Raw genomic sequence first — 17,169 nt, 5'->3', positions numbered from 1 at the left:
AAGTTTAGAATGGACGACGGTTTCCACTTTTTTTTGCATTTTGTTCGTTATTGATCGTTGTGTTCGGTCGTTGCTGACGTCGCAAGACATCCTGTTCAAGTTCGGTGGTTGATACTTCCACTCAGTTTTTTATTACAGAGGCCAATCGGCTCTCTGACCGAACACGCTGAGCTACCGTGCCGGCTCCACTAGACCACGGGCTCACATAATCCGACAACACCTCGGAAGTAGATAACACTTCCTCTTGTCACTTCCCCATCTTACAGTGTTGCCTGATTGTGCAGATGGCCGGACTTAGTTGTCAGGGGCGGTCAGTTTTATTGGCCACCTTAAGTGAACGACTCGGACTTAATCTCTGTGGCGGCCGGCCGGCGGCCAGTTTTTAAGTCTAAGACTGTACAAACATAACTGTGGCACAACGGAATTAACAGCAATAAACGAGAAACATCATGCAGGCAGTCAGTGTGTTTTTTACTTTTATCACGTACATTGGATATGTTGTGTCAGTGCTAAGAGTGTCAATATAAGTAGACATTCATTTTAGTTTATTCAAGCTCAGTAAATGAACCATGATTGAATCAATATGGAATCTGCAATATGAGACTTCTAAATGTAGAGCGTACTGTGTGGGCAGTGTGGTAGCGATATGTGTCGTGTTCACTAGACGTGGTGGGGCAGAGGAGTCGACGTACTCACAGCGGCGGCTCGATGCGGCCAGAGTCCACGTTTCGGCTCCAGACGACGCCAAAGCCGCCGACGTCGAGCGTGCCCTTGACGACCACCAGCACCACCCCGCCGAACATGACCAGCGTCTGCACCGCGTCCGTCCACACCACCGCCCTCAGACCTCCCTGCAATGCCGTACCACCTTGTGTACCATATACCATATACTGGATCTCATATCTACATGTACTTCTACATCTACAGGGGCTGAACAAAAATATGGAAACTCCAAAAACGCAATACATTACTATGTCTAATACAGTGTAGGAAAACCGTTGGCATTTAAAGCCATTCTATTCGTCTCGGACGGGATAAATAGAGGTCCTGTACGGTTCTCAAGGGTCTCTTATATCATTCTTCCTGAAAAATAGTGACGAGTTCAGGTAACGATGCTGAGGCGGATAGCGATCATGCCTCCTTCTCTCCAAAGTAGCCGCGTGGGATTAGCCGAGGATCTTTGTCGCTGCAGTCGTGGACTGTACGGCTGGTCCCGGCGGAGGTTCGAGTCCTCCCTCGGGCATGGATGTGTGTGTTTGTCCTTAGGATAGTTTAGGTTAAGTAGTGTGTAAGCTTAGGGACTGATGACCTTAGCAGTTAAGTCCCTTAGGATTTCACACAAATTTAAATTTTCCAAAGTAGACCACAAAGGTTCATTAACATCTGGTGACCATCGTGTCCAGGGGAGGGGTGACAAATCGTCCTCGTGGTCACAAAGCCTATCCTGGACGATGTGATGTGTGTGGACAGGGGCCCTGTGTTCTTGGAACACAACATCATTATTGGGGAATAAACATTGTACCGTGGGATGGACCTGGTCAGTCAGACTGGTAGCATAATCCATGGCAGTAATGTAATGCAGCCCATGTAATACCTCGATACGGCTGCCGTAATCACCACCAATCTACCTCCCCCCCCCCCCCCCCCCCCAGGTATCACTCTTGGGATATAAACTCGACCAGACGTTGGAAACAGATCGAAGCAAGGTTCATCCGACCAAATGACTTTCTTTCATCGCTCCACAGTCCAGGTTTTATGGCTGCGGCATAACATTTCCCTGTCACTAGCATTTGTATCACTGATGAGTGGGCCGGCCGGTGTGGCCGTGCGGTTCTAGGCGCTTAAGTCCGGAACCACGTGGCTTCGACGGTCACAGGTTCGAATCCTGCCTCGGGCATGGATGTGTGTGATGTCCTTAGGTTAGTTAGGTTTAAATAGTTCTACGTTCTAGGGGACTGATGACCATAGATGTTAAGTCCCGTAGTGCTCAGAGCCATTAGAGCCAACTGATGAGTGGTTTTGGAATTCCATCTCGGGCTGCAGTTCCGTGCTTACAGGGGTCCCTTTATGTTGTTTAGGTGCTGGCAAGGTCGCGAGTGCTACTTTCACTTGTGCACTGACTTTTTCAGTTCTCTTTATCATATTTTTCCTCGGAATCCTCTTCAATCACCGTCAGTCACGGTCATTCATCACACATTTCTGTCCGCGTTGAGACTTAGCGGATGATGTTTTTCTTCTTTCCCTGTATGTGGTTAAATATTCGAGAGGGTACTGCTTGGAACACCAAACAGCTCGGCTCCCTTTGTTATAGAAGCACCCACCACACGAGAACCAACGATGCACTCACGTTTAAGTTCACTTAGTTGCGAATAAAAGCACTCGCACTTACACAGAACGTTGTTCTGACCACGTTTCACGCTTATGTCGTGCTGAGGGTGTTGCACAGGTGCTGTTCGTTGTAAAATACAACAACGCAACCTGGAGGCTTGGCTATCATCTGCATTTACCTTAGGGGAATGGTTCCTTTGAAAGAGCACGGCCGACTTCCTTCCCCGTTCTTCCCTAAGATGCATTTACCTTAAATCACGCATTTCTTGCGGTGTTTTCATATTTCTTTTTTTGCAACCCCTGTACATGTGAATCTACTTATTCCACAAGCAAATGCACAGTGTGTAACACAGGACACTTAAGACCACTACTAGTCATTTTCCATCCTGGTCGATTCCACAATGAGCGGGAATGCTTACTTGAATACCAATTTACGAACCATAATTCCGCTTATTTCGTTCTTACAGATTAACTTTGGAGGCATCAGAACCTTTAAGTATTCTGTGGCGAGTGCCGCTTCTAAAATCTTCGTCAATAACATTTTCGAATGATCGTCTTCTTCTGAAGACGACATCATGGAGCATTTACTTTACACTTCCTTCCAGATGGAGCCGACCAGTAACAACTCTGACCTCCTGGGGATGCCAAAAACTCCTGCAGTACACAAGAATGGCTCACACGAGTTTTCTGTGCATGATCTCCGACGTGTGTTGTTTACAGTTTCTCAGATCTTTCCCCATAAATTGCATCTGCCATTCGCGTTCTCTGTAACTAATCTTAAGGGCTCGTTCCATTACATGTCCTTTCGTGACGTTACGATTTGATGGTTAATCGATGTGACTGTGCCCGTCAGCATACAACTAATACTGCAATCGAACACGTACAGGAATTCTTCTGCTGCCAGTCCACACGACCTTACACTCTTCTACATTTAGAGTTAGTTGTCATTCACCACGCAATATAAGAATACCAAGTTATCCTCATCATCTACGGTCACGCAACGATGTAACGTTGCAGTACACAACAGCACCATGAATAAATGGCCTCAAATAGCTGTCCACACTATCCTACACAATGCTTGTGCACGTGGTGCAGGGGGAGCGGTCTTATCACACTTCCCTGACACCCTACAGATACCACCGTCTCTGAGGAAAACTCATCGTCTAGGACAAAATACCTGTATTTCTTACTGAAAAAGTCTTCGAGCAACTCAAATTTCTGAATAAATTCCTTCCGAATAGGCCATGAAAGCCCAACGGTACCGACCAGCCGCCGTATCATCCTCAGCCCATAGGTGTCACTGGATGCGGATATGGAGGGGCATGTGGTCAGCACACTGCTCTCCCGGCAGTATTTGAATTTCTGAGACCGGAGCCGCTACTTCACAGTCAAGTAGCTCCTCAGTTTGCCCCACAAGGGCTGAGTGCACCCCGATTGCCAACAGCGCTCGCCCATCCAAGTGCTAGCACAGCCCGACAGCGCTTAACTCTGGTAATCTGACGGGAATCAGTGTACCACTGCGGCAAGGCCGTTGACATCAATCTTTAGTAAGGCTCATATTAATGTGTTATGTCAACAATTACACTACTGGCCATTAAAATTGCTACACTAAGAAGAAATGCATATGATGAACGGGTATTCATTGGACAAATATATTATACTAGAAATGAACGTGATTATATTTTCACGCAATTTGGGCGCATAGATCCTGAGAAATCAGTACCCAGAACAACCACCTCTTGTCGTAATAACGGTCTTGATACGCCTGGGCATTGAGTCAAACAGAGCTTGGATGGCGTGTACAGGTACAGCTGCCCCTGCAGCTTCAACACGATACCACAGTTCATCAAGAGTAGTGACTGGCGTATTGTGACGAGCCAGTTGCTCGGCCACCATTGACCAGACGTTTTCAGTTGATGAGAGATCTGGAGAATGTGCTGGCCAGGGCAGCAGTTGAACATTTTCTGTATCCAGAAAGGCCCATACAGGATCTCCAACATGCGGTCGTGCATTATCCTGCTGAAATGTAGGGTTTCGCATGGATCGAATGAGGGGAAGAGCCACGGGTCGTAACACATCTGAAATCTAACGTCCACTGTGCAAGATGCCATCAGTGCGAACAAGAGGTGACCGAGACGTGTAACCAATGGCAACTCATACCATCACACCGGGTGATACACCAGTATGGCGATGACGAATACACGCTTCCAATGTGCGTTAACCGCGATGTCGCCAAACACGGATGCGACCATCATGATGCCGTAAACAGAACCCGGATTCATCTGAAAAAATGACGTTTTGCCATTCGTGCACCCAGGTTCGTCGTTGAGTACACCATCGCAGGCGGTCCTGTCTGTGATGCAGCGTCAAGGGTAACCGCAGCCATGGTCTCCGAGCTGATAGTCCATGCTGCTGCAAACGTCGTCGAACTGTTCGTGCAGATGGTTTTCGTCTTGCAAACGTCTCTATCTGTTGACTCAGGGATCGAGACGTGGCTGCACGATCCGTTCCAGCCATGCGGATAAGATGCCTGTCATCTCGACTGCTAGTGATACGAGGCCGTTGGGATCCAGCACGGCGTTCCGTATTACCCTCCTGAACCCACCGATTCCATATTCTACTAACAGTCATTGGGTCTCGACCAACGCGAGCAGCAATGTCGCGATACGGTAAACCGCAATCGCGATAGGCTACAATCCGACCTTTATCAAAGTCAGAAACGTGATGGTACGCATTTCTGCTCCTTACACGAGGCATCACAACAACATTTCACCAGGCAACGCCGGTCAACTGCTGTTTGTGTATGAGAAATCGGTTGGAAACTTTCCTCACGTCAGCACGTTGTAGGTGTCGCCACCGGTGTCAACGTTGTATGAATGCTCTGAAAAGCTAATCATATGCATATCACAGCTTCTCTTTCCTGTCGGTTAAATTTCGCGTCTGTAGCACGCCATCTTGGTGGTGTAGTAATTTTAATGGCCAGTAGTGTATGACAGGAAGGATATTAGTTGCTAATGACACACCATGTGCATCAGGAGGGTGACAGAAAATGAGAGTGCGGAGGTGCAGTGAGCAGCCTTCTAAGCGATGTAATTATATATTACACTTCATAATATGGACATCGCCGACATTTAAGAAATGTTCGAAACAGATCATTAACGCCGAATGAAAAATGGAACGAAACAGTGATGACAAAGGTTCGCACCATCAAGATTGAAAGCGAATTCCTTGTGAGCTTCAAACCGTGCAGGACGTTCAGCTAGGTATTCGTTCTTAAGGAATACGTATAGAATCATATTTGAAAACGGGAGGATAAGAACTGACGGAATGTGATGGTACGCAACTGAATAAGAAACAGTCTGTCGCAGAGATTATCGTGAAACTGGCTATCCCTCAAGGTGTAGCTGCAGATAGTGCGATAAAATGTGCGACAAGAGAAACGAACATCAGGAGACTAAATTTGTCCATTGGTTTCAGTTGATATGAACTGCAATGTCACACACTTTTCAAGAGGGACAGTTTGCTATAAACAAGTATCATTTTGATACGCAAGCCAGTAATCAAGCAAAAGCAAGTTATTTTGACATGCTATTGACCAAGAACAGTGCTCACGCCAGAGTTGTAGTTCTCTTACACCCGTTTCCCCACTCTTGCTTACTGTGACGTAACTATTCCTTCCTGCACTTGCGAGATCATGCACACGAAAAAGAATCGTAGTGGGAAGAGCACCTCCAACTTCTCGCAGCACAGGAAATAACTTTCCGGCCAATTTACCGTCCAAATTAACAGTCGGCATAATTGTATACAAATGCGTTAAGGCATTGATGTTGGTCTGTTTTGATACAACTCTCTTGGTATCTTTAGTTTCTAGGATTCCTTTCATGTGCATTCGCTCTTCACATCCCTATTTGTCGGAGTTAAACACAAATTCCTTACTAAACGATGGGACAGGTTTGTTTATCTCATCTACAAATTTTCGGACCGATTCCACACTTTGCTGTGCATCGTCAAGTTAATGCTTTATTTGAAGTTTCGTTGTCTTGCGTCTTCCAATTGTGTAGCACTGTTTGAAGTTATGCAACCTTCCACTGCTTCCCTTCAAATCACTGTAATCTATGTCGCACTCAATTTGATGTGCATAACGTAGTAGATCAATATCACACACATGCTCTAAATTGTATGGAGCATCCTTGAACTATGCAAACACCAGTTTTTGTAACAAGTGCTCCTTGTCCTCCCTTGTATATCCGTAGTTTTACTTGTGCGCTGCATGGTCATATTACTGCAGACTTATTCGAAATCTGTTCCTAAGTATTATTTCACTACCCTGCGGACGATCTTCCGTGTATGCGACTATGTTTAGTACCTGTTCCTTGGACGACGATTGTCCTCTAGTATGTTTAACTGGAGACGGGATTTGAGGCTCCCAGTCCGACAAGGACGGTGAGCTACATGGCTAGATACCTGCTTCAGTACCACTTTCATTTGTTAAGCACGTATCGTCATCATTGTATTAATATACGTTGTCTGCACACGTCGCCACACATTCGATTGTCTCATCTTGCAGAATAGCTAGTATTTTAACTGCCACTTCTTACTCTTTGCGTGAAATTTCTTGGGTTCCTTCCTGACGAAACCTCAACTCCGGCATGTTATTGTAGATACAATGCAATGTTTACTTTGTTCACAGACGCGTTTGCTCAGCTTTGTATCAACACCACTAGCTCTGAAGCGTTTCTGTGAGGTACTCATCGACTATGCAGTTCAAATGGTTCAAATGGCTCTGAGCACTATGAGACTTAACATCTGAGGTCATCAGTCCCCTAGAACTACTTAAACCTAACTAACCCAAGGACATCACACAATCCATGCGTTCGCGCGGTTCCAGACTGAAGCGCCTAGAACCGCTCGGCCACATCGGCCGGCTATGCAGTTCATGCTCCGTAGCCTCATGTTTTGCTCGCCATTGGATACCCCCACTTCCCTCTCCTGTTGTGATTCGTAGCCAGTATTGTGGCTGCATGGTAGACAATACGTGGGGCGTGGAATGTCGTAAACACCACTGGCCTTTTACGACCTTTCACTCAAGGGATTCCTTATGAGAACCTGTTCCGTATGTAAGGACTATTCATAACACAGTACAGAGTTGTAATGAGTTTAAAGCGTTCTGGGACTCCAGAAATATGGAATGTACCTGTTGGTCCTGTGCTCATGGTTCTCAGAACATCGTGTGCGGAAACGGGACTATGTGTTTCGCACAAGTAATGCTTTCCTACTTGCTTCTTACACGCAGAAGCATTCCATTATTTTTTCCACTTGTTTGGTCCGTCCCGATAGCTGTATGGTCAGGTGACGGACTGCCGTCCTAAGGGTCCCGGGTTCGATGACCGGCTGTGTCGGGGATTTTCTCCGCTCAGGGACTGGGTCTTGTCTTCATCATCATTTCACCCCCTTTCCGCGCGGCGACTGCCACATGTGGCTTCGAATGTAATAAGACCTGCGGCCGGACCTGTAGCGTGAGGGGCCTCCCGGCCAATGACGCCAAACGCTCATTTCCATTTTCCAGTTGCTTGTAACATGTTCTGATTGTAAGAGTTTCACCGCAAATCTGAGCTAAGAAAGGGGAAAATGCCGCAGAGTACTATTTTAGTGAAACCGGTCTGGAATCCCATCAGGACTTAGAGCATTTATTGTTCTCGCCTTGGTTCAGTTATTTTTTAATTTCAAGAATGCTTATTCCTATGCCAGCCACATGAGAATTTATGCGGTGATTAAACGATGGTAAGTCTGAACAATATTCCTGAGTGAATCTGATATGCACTAACCGCCTTAAATCCAGGTCTCCGCTATGGCCTATGTAGGCAGTTTGCAGAACTAAAATTCGTGATCAGTTATTTCAGAAACTGTTAAAGGTAGATGCTCTAGACAGTGGACAGCCAATTTAATTACTTTTACTAGTCTATTTTGTTAAGATGTACGTTATAGGAAATGAAATATTAGTTTTTAAAACAATGCTTAATTTTTACTTTATTTATATGTTTTGGTTTCTTAGACTGGAGCTGTACCAAATATATTTGTTATTCTAGATCAACAGGTTTCTATGAAACTTAGTTGCAACTACCAGAAACAGCTAAAATGAACGACCCATCATTTTAGTAATTATTATCTACTACACTGTCCAGATTTAACATACATATATTCAGAGATCTTTCCTCCTTGGTCCGATATTTAGTTTCTTTATCTCTGCTTGTGGTATACTCTGATTTTCCCAATCCTCAAGATCTTTACTTCTAATGTTCCCAGAATTTATGGTTCAAATGGCTCTAAGCACTATGGGACTTTACTTCTGAGGTCATCAGTCCCCTAGAACTTAGAACTACTTAAACCTAACTAACCTAAGGACATCACACACATCCATGCCCGAGGCAGGATTCGAAACTGCGACCGTAGCGGTCGCGCGGTTCCAGACTATAGCGCCTAGAATCGCTTGGCCAGACCGGCCGACCCAGAATTTATATTTTTTATTTATTTACATCACTAAAGTACTGATAGCATCATTTACCACAGACGTGAGTGCCTGATATCCAGCAAAAACGGTTTTGGATGTAATGACAAAATAACATTGCTGAAAGACTAATTGACATTTTTAGTTTTTACAGTTCACCAAAATCAATAAATTGACTTTATTACCTCTAAAGTAGCATTAGAAAAACTTTTTGTGAATGACCTGAACTCGAATTTCCATTTTCTAGGCTATTTCTATTTACACCCTCTACGTAGCATACTACGTCAATAGTACGCTTATCATTAGAACCTCTGTCAATATACACTCACCAGACAAATTATTAGCCCTACTCTCGGAATAAAGGGAGTAAGAAAGTGTTTACAGAATGTGGACTACGTTGAGTTCGTGTGTCTAACACTAAGAGACGGATCGGAACTATAACTCGGTCCCTGCCGTTCGCAGCAATATGTTCCAGTTATGCTGACCCAGTATGTGTCACGGTGCTACAACATAGGACTAGGTTTTCTCCATACCATCCAATATAATTATTACCATCTGATACTCACCACACACGTGTAGAAGATGCACACGAGGCAGACCACAGAGGACACGATGTGCATGTTCACACCAGTAACTGCAACATGAAATATGAAAACTGACATTTACTTCTGTGTGACACACAGTATAATTAATATAACATACCCTACACATGTTCATTCTTGCTGTATCTCGTACAGGATCGGTCTTAAAATAGAAAATATTGTGCTACATAAAAATAGTTCAATTCTGATCATTAATATGTGAAAGTCAATTTGAGGCAAATAATTTGACCGGCAATAACTACTGAAATGCTAGCTTATGAGAGGCAGTGAAATAAAAACCGAACACCAGCCACTACGGGACAATGGAATGGTCACCACCCGTCTTAAAACGTGTATCCCACTGGCAGAGGAGACTATCAACTCCTGTTTCGTAGAAAGCGGTCGGCCACTGAAGGATCCACACCGACTGAAACCGACGTCCACACATGTCTTTCTTGGGGTCGCCAAAAATGTGAAAATCACACGGTGACAGACCTGGGCTGTGTGGAGGATGTTGCAGTGTTTCCCAACCAAATCGCTGAAATGTTGCCTTCGTCAGATTGGCGGTGTGGGAGCGGGTGCTATCGTACAATAGAATGATTCCGCCCGACAGCATTCCGACAGTCCGAGGGCAAATGGCAAAGTCAGCAGCGGGATCGTCCCATGTCTCCCCACCAAAGAGATCCAAAGCTGTTCACAATATGGTTCGAATGGCTCTGAGCACTATGGGACTTAACATCTGAGGTCATCAGTCCCCTAGAACTTAGAATTACTTAAACGTAACTAACCTAAGGACATCACACACATCCATGCCCAAGGCAGGATTCGAACCTCCGACCGTAGCGGTCGCGCGGTTCCAGACTGAAGCGCCTAGAACCGCTCGGCCACACCGGATGGCTAAGCTGTTCACAAACGTTCCGCTAAGGTCATGATGACCTCCTCCTTTGACTGGAGTTCCTCAATCAATGCGCAGCCCTATGAAGTCATTTTTCAGAAACTGCGACGTGCCATACAGTCAAAACGCCCGGGAATGTTGTTGGACGGAATCTTCCTGTTGCATCATAACGCGCGACCCCGCACCGCCAGTAGGACGAAAGCTAGACTTAAGCGATTTGGTTCGAAACACTAGAACATCCTCCGTACAAGCCGGATTTTCCACCATGTGATTTTCACGTCGTTGGTGGCCTGAAGAAAGACATGCGCGGACGTCGGTTTCACTTGGACGAGTAGATGCAAGATGGTGTGCTGTTGTTAATCCATCAGTGGTCGACCGCCTTCTACGAAACAGGAACTGATTGTCTGTTCTGTCGGTGGGATACTTTAATGCGTGTGTTCATTACTTTTGAATGGAACCACTCCATGGAACCGTTGAGGCAGGTGTTCGGTTTTCATTTGACTACCGCTTACACATCAGCGATAAGCATTGCTGAAAGATAGGTCACTTCATTTTCCGCAGACGTTTACTTTCTATCCCAATACAGAGAATCGAATACCATTCGCAACCATGCAACGTGGTGTTAGAGTGCTGCTCGTAGAAAAGATCCTAAACGACAGGAACTAGACCCGAGTTGGAGGCAATCGGTTTCAAATCCAACAGGAATCGATCATGTAAGTGAATACAGGTCCGTATCAAACAGTTTCCGAGCGAACTAATAATTTAGATCATTTAGGTGTCTAGTTGCTGACATTAACAGTTGCAGCTGAGAAAATCTACCTGTTCATGAGGAACAAAATGGGTTGCCACGAACGACAGATGCACACACACACACACACACACACACACACACACGTACTTACACATACATGTACGAGTATACGCACAAAACACGAAAATACGAAACATAAATGCCGAAATCACAGTCTGTATATATATGTATTGTCTGATCCATGACTCCACTTTCTCCTTCATCTTTTTTGTTTTGTTTTTTTGTCCTTTTACTAAGGGGAGCTGTTGAGTTGGTAGAGCAAATGTTGCAATAGCATTTTTGCATCTTTAGTGGTAGCAAAGTGGATAAGTGTTGCCTGGTAGAATGAATCACGTTTCTTGTTCCTCCACGTCGATTTTCGTATCAGCATCTGCTCGAAACATCTGCAATCCAGGCAAACATCTGCTCGAAACATGCACCCGCCATGCCAGGCAGGTGGGGGCAGTATTACGCTGTGTTGGGACTACAGTTGCGCTCTACCGAAACTACGTGTCGGCAGAGTGCGTGAATGACGCAGTGAATGATAGGATTTCTTGCAGTATTGCTAACATTGGGAGGGGAACTGAGAGCCGTCCACTTCTCTTTGTCTTTCTTTGTTTTGCACGTAATTAGAACCGCAAATCATTCAGTTTCCTTACAAAGCATAAATTGCATTTTATAAGTAATAAAAATTATGTGCTCACGTTACTTCCAGCGTTTTTATGTCACCAAAACAATTACGTTTGATGCACCTACAGTCTATATGCACAAACACAAAAAGGTATAGAATTATTGCTGAAGAAGTATTGAAGTGATGTTTGATACTATCTTTAACTTTTGTTGAGGAAACTGCATTTTCTAGCGCTATATGAAAAATCTGTACTGTTTTCTTTTCCATTTGTACTACAACGTCCCTCTATTTTACGTTACAAATCAACAATTTTCCAATTAAACCTGATTTAAACATTAACAATTTCAGTTTTGCTGTAGACATTGTTTATTTATAAGTAACAGACAGCAGGATAACTATGTAGAACCAAAATGTTCCATACGTTACGTGGTCCTTTATACATCCTCACACAGTTTCTAAATGGTTCATTGCATCTGTTTTCTAGAGGAATCTATTAAGACACCTATCACATACATAAACAAAGGGATCGAAAAGAGGTAGCGCTCGACAGGTATCCACCATATCTAATGTACAGGTAAAGTGGATGCGATCTAAACTGATAGAGCAACTAGGGAAACTACCGTAGTCTCCACTTACGATACCCTACCGTAGTGTACAGTAGTTTAACAACTATGCATGCGGCGTTCACTTGGGTTTCCATGGCACCTGCGGCAGTAATCGAGGGCAATAGGGCAGCTGTGGACTAGGTATCATTGCTAATCATCTGCATCCTTTCATACCTGATGTCTTCCCCAATGGCGATGGCATCTTCCAGCATGATAATAGCCCGTATCAGAAGGCCAACATGTTGCCACGATGTTATGAGGAGCGTGATAGCAAATCTCACGGATGTGTTGGCTACCAAATTTTACTCATCTGAATCTTGTGGAATACATCTGGGGTGCTGTCGAGCGCCGGCGTCAGATCGACAAACCGTGGCCCATAATTTACGGGAACTGCGGGACCTGTGCAGTGCTACATACCTCTGCAACTTTACAAGAGCTTCTCGAATCCACACAACGTACAATCGCTGCTGTATTGCATTCCAAAGGTTTTCAACATGCTATTCAACAGATGGTCATAATATTTTGGCTCACATGTGCATGTCTTCAATCCCTATTCCTCTGATGTACACCAATGAGCCAAAATATTATGACCGCATGTTTAATAGTATGTTGTTCCACTTTTCAAACACAGTACAACATAGATTCTGCTGGATTGGATTTTATAAGTCCCGGGATTTCCCGCAAATTACGGGATAGTGGTTTAAGAGCATGCAGCTGGCGACCGATATGTGTTCCAATGAATACAGATCAGGCACGTTTGCTGGCAAAGACATCCATGTGAGTTCACTATAATCCTCCTCAAACGACGGTTGCACGATTCTGATCTTGCAGCACGCACAGTTACCCTGCTGGAAGATGACACCGCCGTAGGGGGAGACTTCAAGCATGAAGTAATGCAGGTGGTCCGCAACAACATTCACGTAGCTCACTGCAGTCATGATGCCTGCCATTACCACCCACAGCATAATTCTGCCCTCACTGGACTGCATATGTGGCGCGGTGCATGTTTTATGCAGCTGTTCAGATGGATAACAACGTGTAAGGACCAAACCATCGACCTAGCGTAACAAGAAATCAGATTCACTCGACATGCGACGTGCTTCTATTGATACTCGGTGAAAAGTCAGTGATGCTGTGCCTACTGCAATCATAACTGATGATGTCGTTGAATAGCACAGGAACATGTGGTGTGGATCTCCTGTTCAACAATGGCCTTTGAACGGTGTGCTCTGAAACACTTGCGCTCAATTTGTGATGTTATTTCTCTTGAATAAGTCATCCAATTTGCTGAAATTGTAATCATTTGTTTGTTTGTACGCTTACCTCATTCCATCCCATTAGGATAATTCCTTGGTGGTACGTCTCGTTTTTTTTTTTTTTTTTTTTTTTTTTTTTTTGTCTGAGGGGTGACATAGCAAACAACAGCTAAATGCTTTACAAAACATACAACAGAACGTGCAGCCCAAGCAATAATAGTAATATGGGACATCAAAAACATCTGACTACTGAGTCTAGAAACGGCCGTGAAATTATTCAACGCAGAAATCTTGCCAATCCTGGCCTACAGGATTGAGGTTACATGTGATCACCTGACAGAAAAAATTTAGAAACACTAGGAAAGGTAAAATCGACTTATCTAAATAGAGCACTAGATCTCTCAAAGACAACATGATCTAGACTAGTGTACCTGCTAGCGAGAGAGACATTCATTACCGGAGACATCAAACTTCGATATATGATGCCACACACGAAGGCTTCCACAAATTAACTGAAGATCATGAAGTATAAACGAGAACTGCAACATGTCATAACTAGATTGTCTATTCTCCTCTTCCATCATCTAATTTGCATTAACAAAAATTATCATCACGTAAACACAACATGTGCGACCGAACTGTGTAACGAAGTCTTTGAACGATATCACATAGAACTGTGCAGTAAAAAGGTGAAATATATGAATGAATATGCAAAAATGTAAAATGTAATATGTTAAGGAATGTAACTCTATATATGGCTATTTGGCTACAATTTTGTTAAATAAAAAAATAATTCTCATAAATTATAATTTGGCTGATGAAATGTTTGTAAAAACTTAATGATATCTTCTTTGACAGACAATTGTTAATTCCTGCATTTAAACCTAATTCTGAATTTGGTGGTCCAATAAATTATGAACCAAATCACCCTATAATTATTCCAATTTTTGATGCTATTCGAAATTTAGAAATAACTATAACTGATGAAAATGATACATTAATTTACTTTAATTGTGCTAATGTAACAGTAATTTTAAAAATGAATAATAAATTTTTCCCTTAATAGTTCATGAACCAAGTCAAAATTTACCAATTTTACTCATTTCCTGTTAATGAGAAAACAAAAAATAATTTAAATCTTCCTAACAAGGAAACCGAAATTTATATTAATATACTGATGTTGGATTCATCACTACTTTATATGACTTCCAATGTTATTCACACAGATGGAATTGATTATTTTGGATGTGTTGGAAAATCAATTATTGAAGTAATTGATAATTATGTTTGAAAATTGCATGATGTTATAAATAAAAAAGAAAATAATATTTTATCTAGAATAGATAATCTATTTATTACTTTTTCTGCTCTTATTCATTTAACTTCTTCGCTTTTGAGTGAATTAAATATAGGACATATTCTTAACAATGGAAAAATGAAAACCAAACAAATTGAAGTTCTGTACCCATTTTTTAAAGATTATAAAGATATTATGTTTGAAGGTGATGTAGCTGTAATTTTTACTATAGCTCGGGAAAAGTTCAAGAAGATCCAATTCTTTGTCAGACTACAGAAACTGAAATGCAACACTTCCAAAAGAAGGTAAAATTTTTGTAAAAAGTATGGATATTCGTGTTCCTGTTGTTAAACATGAAGCAGAATATTCACTTGAATTAGAAGAGGAAGGGAAAAAAATCCAAAAATTCCAATTTTTTTTCGAATTCCGAACAACTGCATTTGCTGGTTTACAAGGAAAAAGAAATTCTGAACTACATATTACTAATTTTGCAGGGAACACATAGTGCGTAGTGGGGCAATCACTCTGTTGTAGAAATAATTCAAAAGCCAAGATTGCTTAAATACTGTTTACTGGATAACCAGTTTCAACACACTAAAGGTGCCATCATCGGGTCTGTGAATATATATCATGACAGGTTTGAGGGAGGGCTTATATGAGTTACACTGTATACATTACTATTAGTACAGTACAACATACCTGAATGTAGATGCCCAGACAGGTAAAGCCCAGCATACAGGTTTTAATAACTCATCACATTGTATCTACGTCGTGTTATGAACAGTGTACTATGTGTATATTGCTGACTTCCATAGATGAATAAGGGTAAATTATAATATATAGTTATGTATGGCGCTAATATGGATAATGCCTGTGCTTCAGATGTTTTTACTCTGTGAGTGATGTACTTTATAGTAAGTATAGTATGTACAGTATGTATAGTATGCATAGCATATATAGTATGTACAGGAAGTGTATGCAAAAATGTTCTTTGCATGGGTATTTGATTAGCAGTAATAGTAAAGTTGAATTGTAGTAGTAATGAGTGGTTATACTGTGGGGCTGTTTGTGCACTGTTTGGACAGTGCTATCTAGCGGCCAGTTACAAACCACTAGAATCACAGGAGGTAAACCTGCGCAGAATATAGCAGTGTGATGCCGACTGTTCTTAGTTCAGTAGCAATCATGCACCAAATAGTTTTATTTTGTGACTTTGGTTTTTCCATATCTTATAGAAAAGAATGACCATGAGAGCAGTTGTTTTTTATTTTTTGTGACAATGATTTTATATCAGCTGGTCTGCCTCATGTATCATTACATCCAAATGGTTTATAAATGTTAATCTACGTTCAGGTATATGGTACTGAACTAATGGTAATGTATATAGTGTAACTCATGTAAGCCCTCCCTCAAACTTGTCATGTTATATCTTCACAGATCCAAGGATGGAACCTTTAATTTGTTGGAACTGGTTATCCAGTACACAGTATTTCAGCGATCATCCCTTTTGAATTATTTCTAAATATTACTAATTATTATAATTCTGCCAAATTTGATATGCCTTGCTTTATCGTCACTGTTTTCAAAACCAATCGAAAAAATAAACAATTACTTGATTCTTCTTTGTTTGATCACGTTAAATTTTTAGTATCTATTTTAAAACTGGAAGAAATGATGTTTTTCCACAAAAAATATAGAATCTTAAACCACCAAATAACTTCTTCAAACTTATGCTTCTCTAGAGATTTTAAAAGAATAACTCAATCAAATAACGATGTAAATGTAAGTCCATTCAGTTTTATTCAAAATTATCCAATTTATGTAATTAATATGTCTTGAAGAATGAATCTTCTAACTACTCAAAAACAACAATTAAATTATGTGCTTTCTTTAATAAAAATATCTTCAATTGATACAATTGAAAATGTTATTATGTATGGTAAAAAGGAAATTAACTTATGATTCATAACATAGATTGCTAACTGAAAACTTCTAATTATATAAATGAATGAAAAACTAGAAAAAATTAAAGAACCTTAACTTCATGTTTTTATTTCCTTTTGAATACTTCCAGAAAACTAGAGAAGATAAAAAATGAAAACTTTAGTTTTCCAAAAACTGAAATGTTCTCCAAACGTCTTCCAAACACTTTGATTCTTTAAACTTTTTTCCATGCAGATGAAAATGGACATGAATGTTAGCACCGACAGTTTTTTAACTGAACTTGACAATTATAGTAATGGTTGTTCAGAACTATTCATTAAATTATCAGAACTTAAAA

At 41.9% G+C, this 17,169-nt stretch overlaps 1 protein-coding gene across 3 annotated transcripts in view; it reads right to left on the bottom strand.

Annotated features, from left to right (window-relative positions):
• Window positions 1-17,169, bottom strand: part of LOC124619612 (sodium-coupled monocarboxylate transporter 1-like) — a 212,021-nt gene that overhangs the window by 101,257 nt on the left and 93,595 nt on the right. For all 3 annotated transcript variants that reach the window (XM_047146115.1, XM_047146116.1, XM_047146117.1), the window contains exons 6-7: window positions 9,400-9,467; window positions 697-851 (exon numbers count right to left, since the gene is read on the bottom strand). In XM_047146115.1, the coding sequence (XP_047002071.1) occupies window positions 697-851; window positions 9,400-9,467 (223 nt within the window). The remainder of the gene's footprint in view (window positions 1-696; window positions 852-9,399; window positions 9,468-17,169) is intronic.

The sequence above is a fragment of the Schistocerca americana genome, chromosome 6 (genome assembly GCF_021461395.2).
Source record: "Schistocerca americana isolate TAMUIC-IGC-003095 chromosome 6, iqSchAmer2.1, whole genome shotgun sequence".
NCBI lineage: Eukaryota > Metazoa > Arthropoda > Insecta > Orthoptera > Acrididae > Schistocerca > Schistocerca americana.
This window is presented reverse-complemented; position numbering and strand designations above follow the sequence as displayed.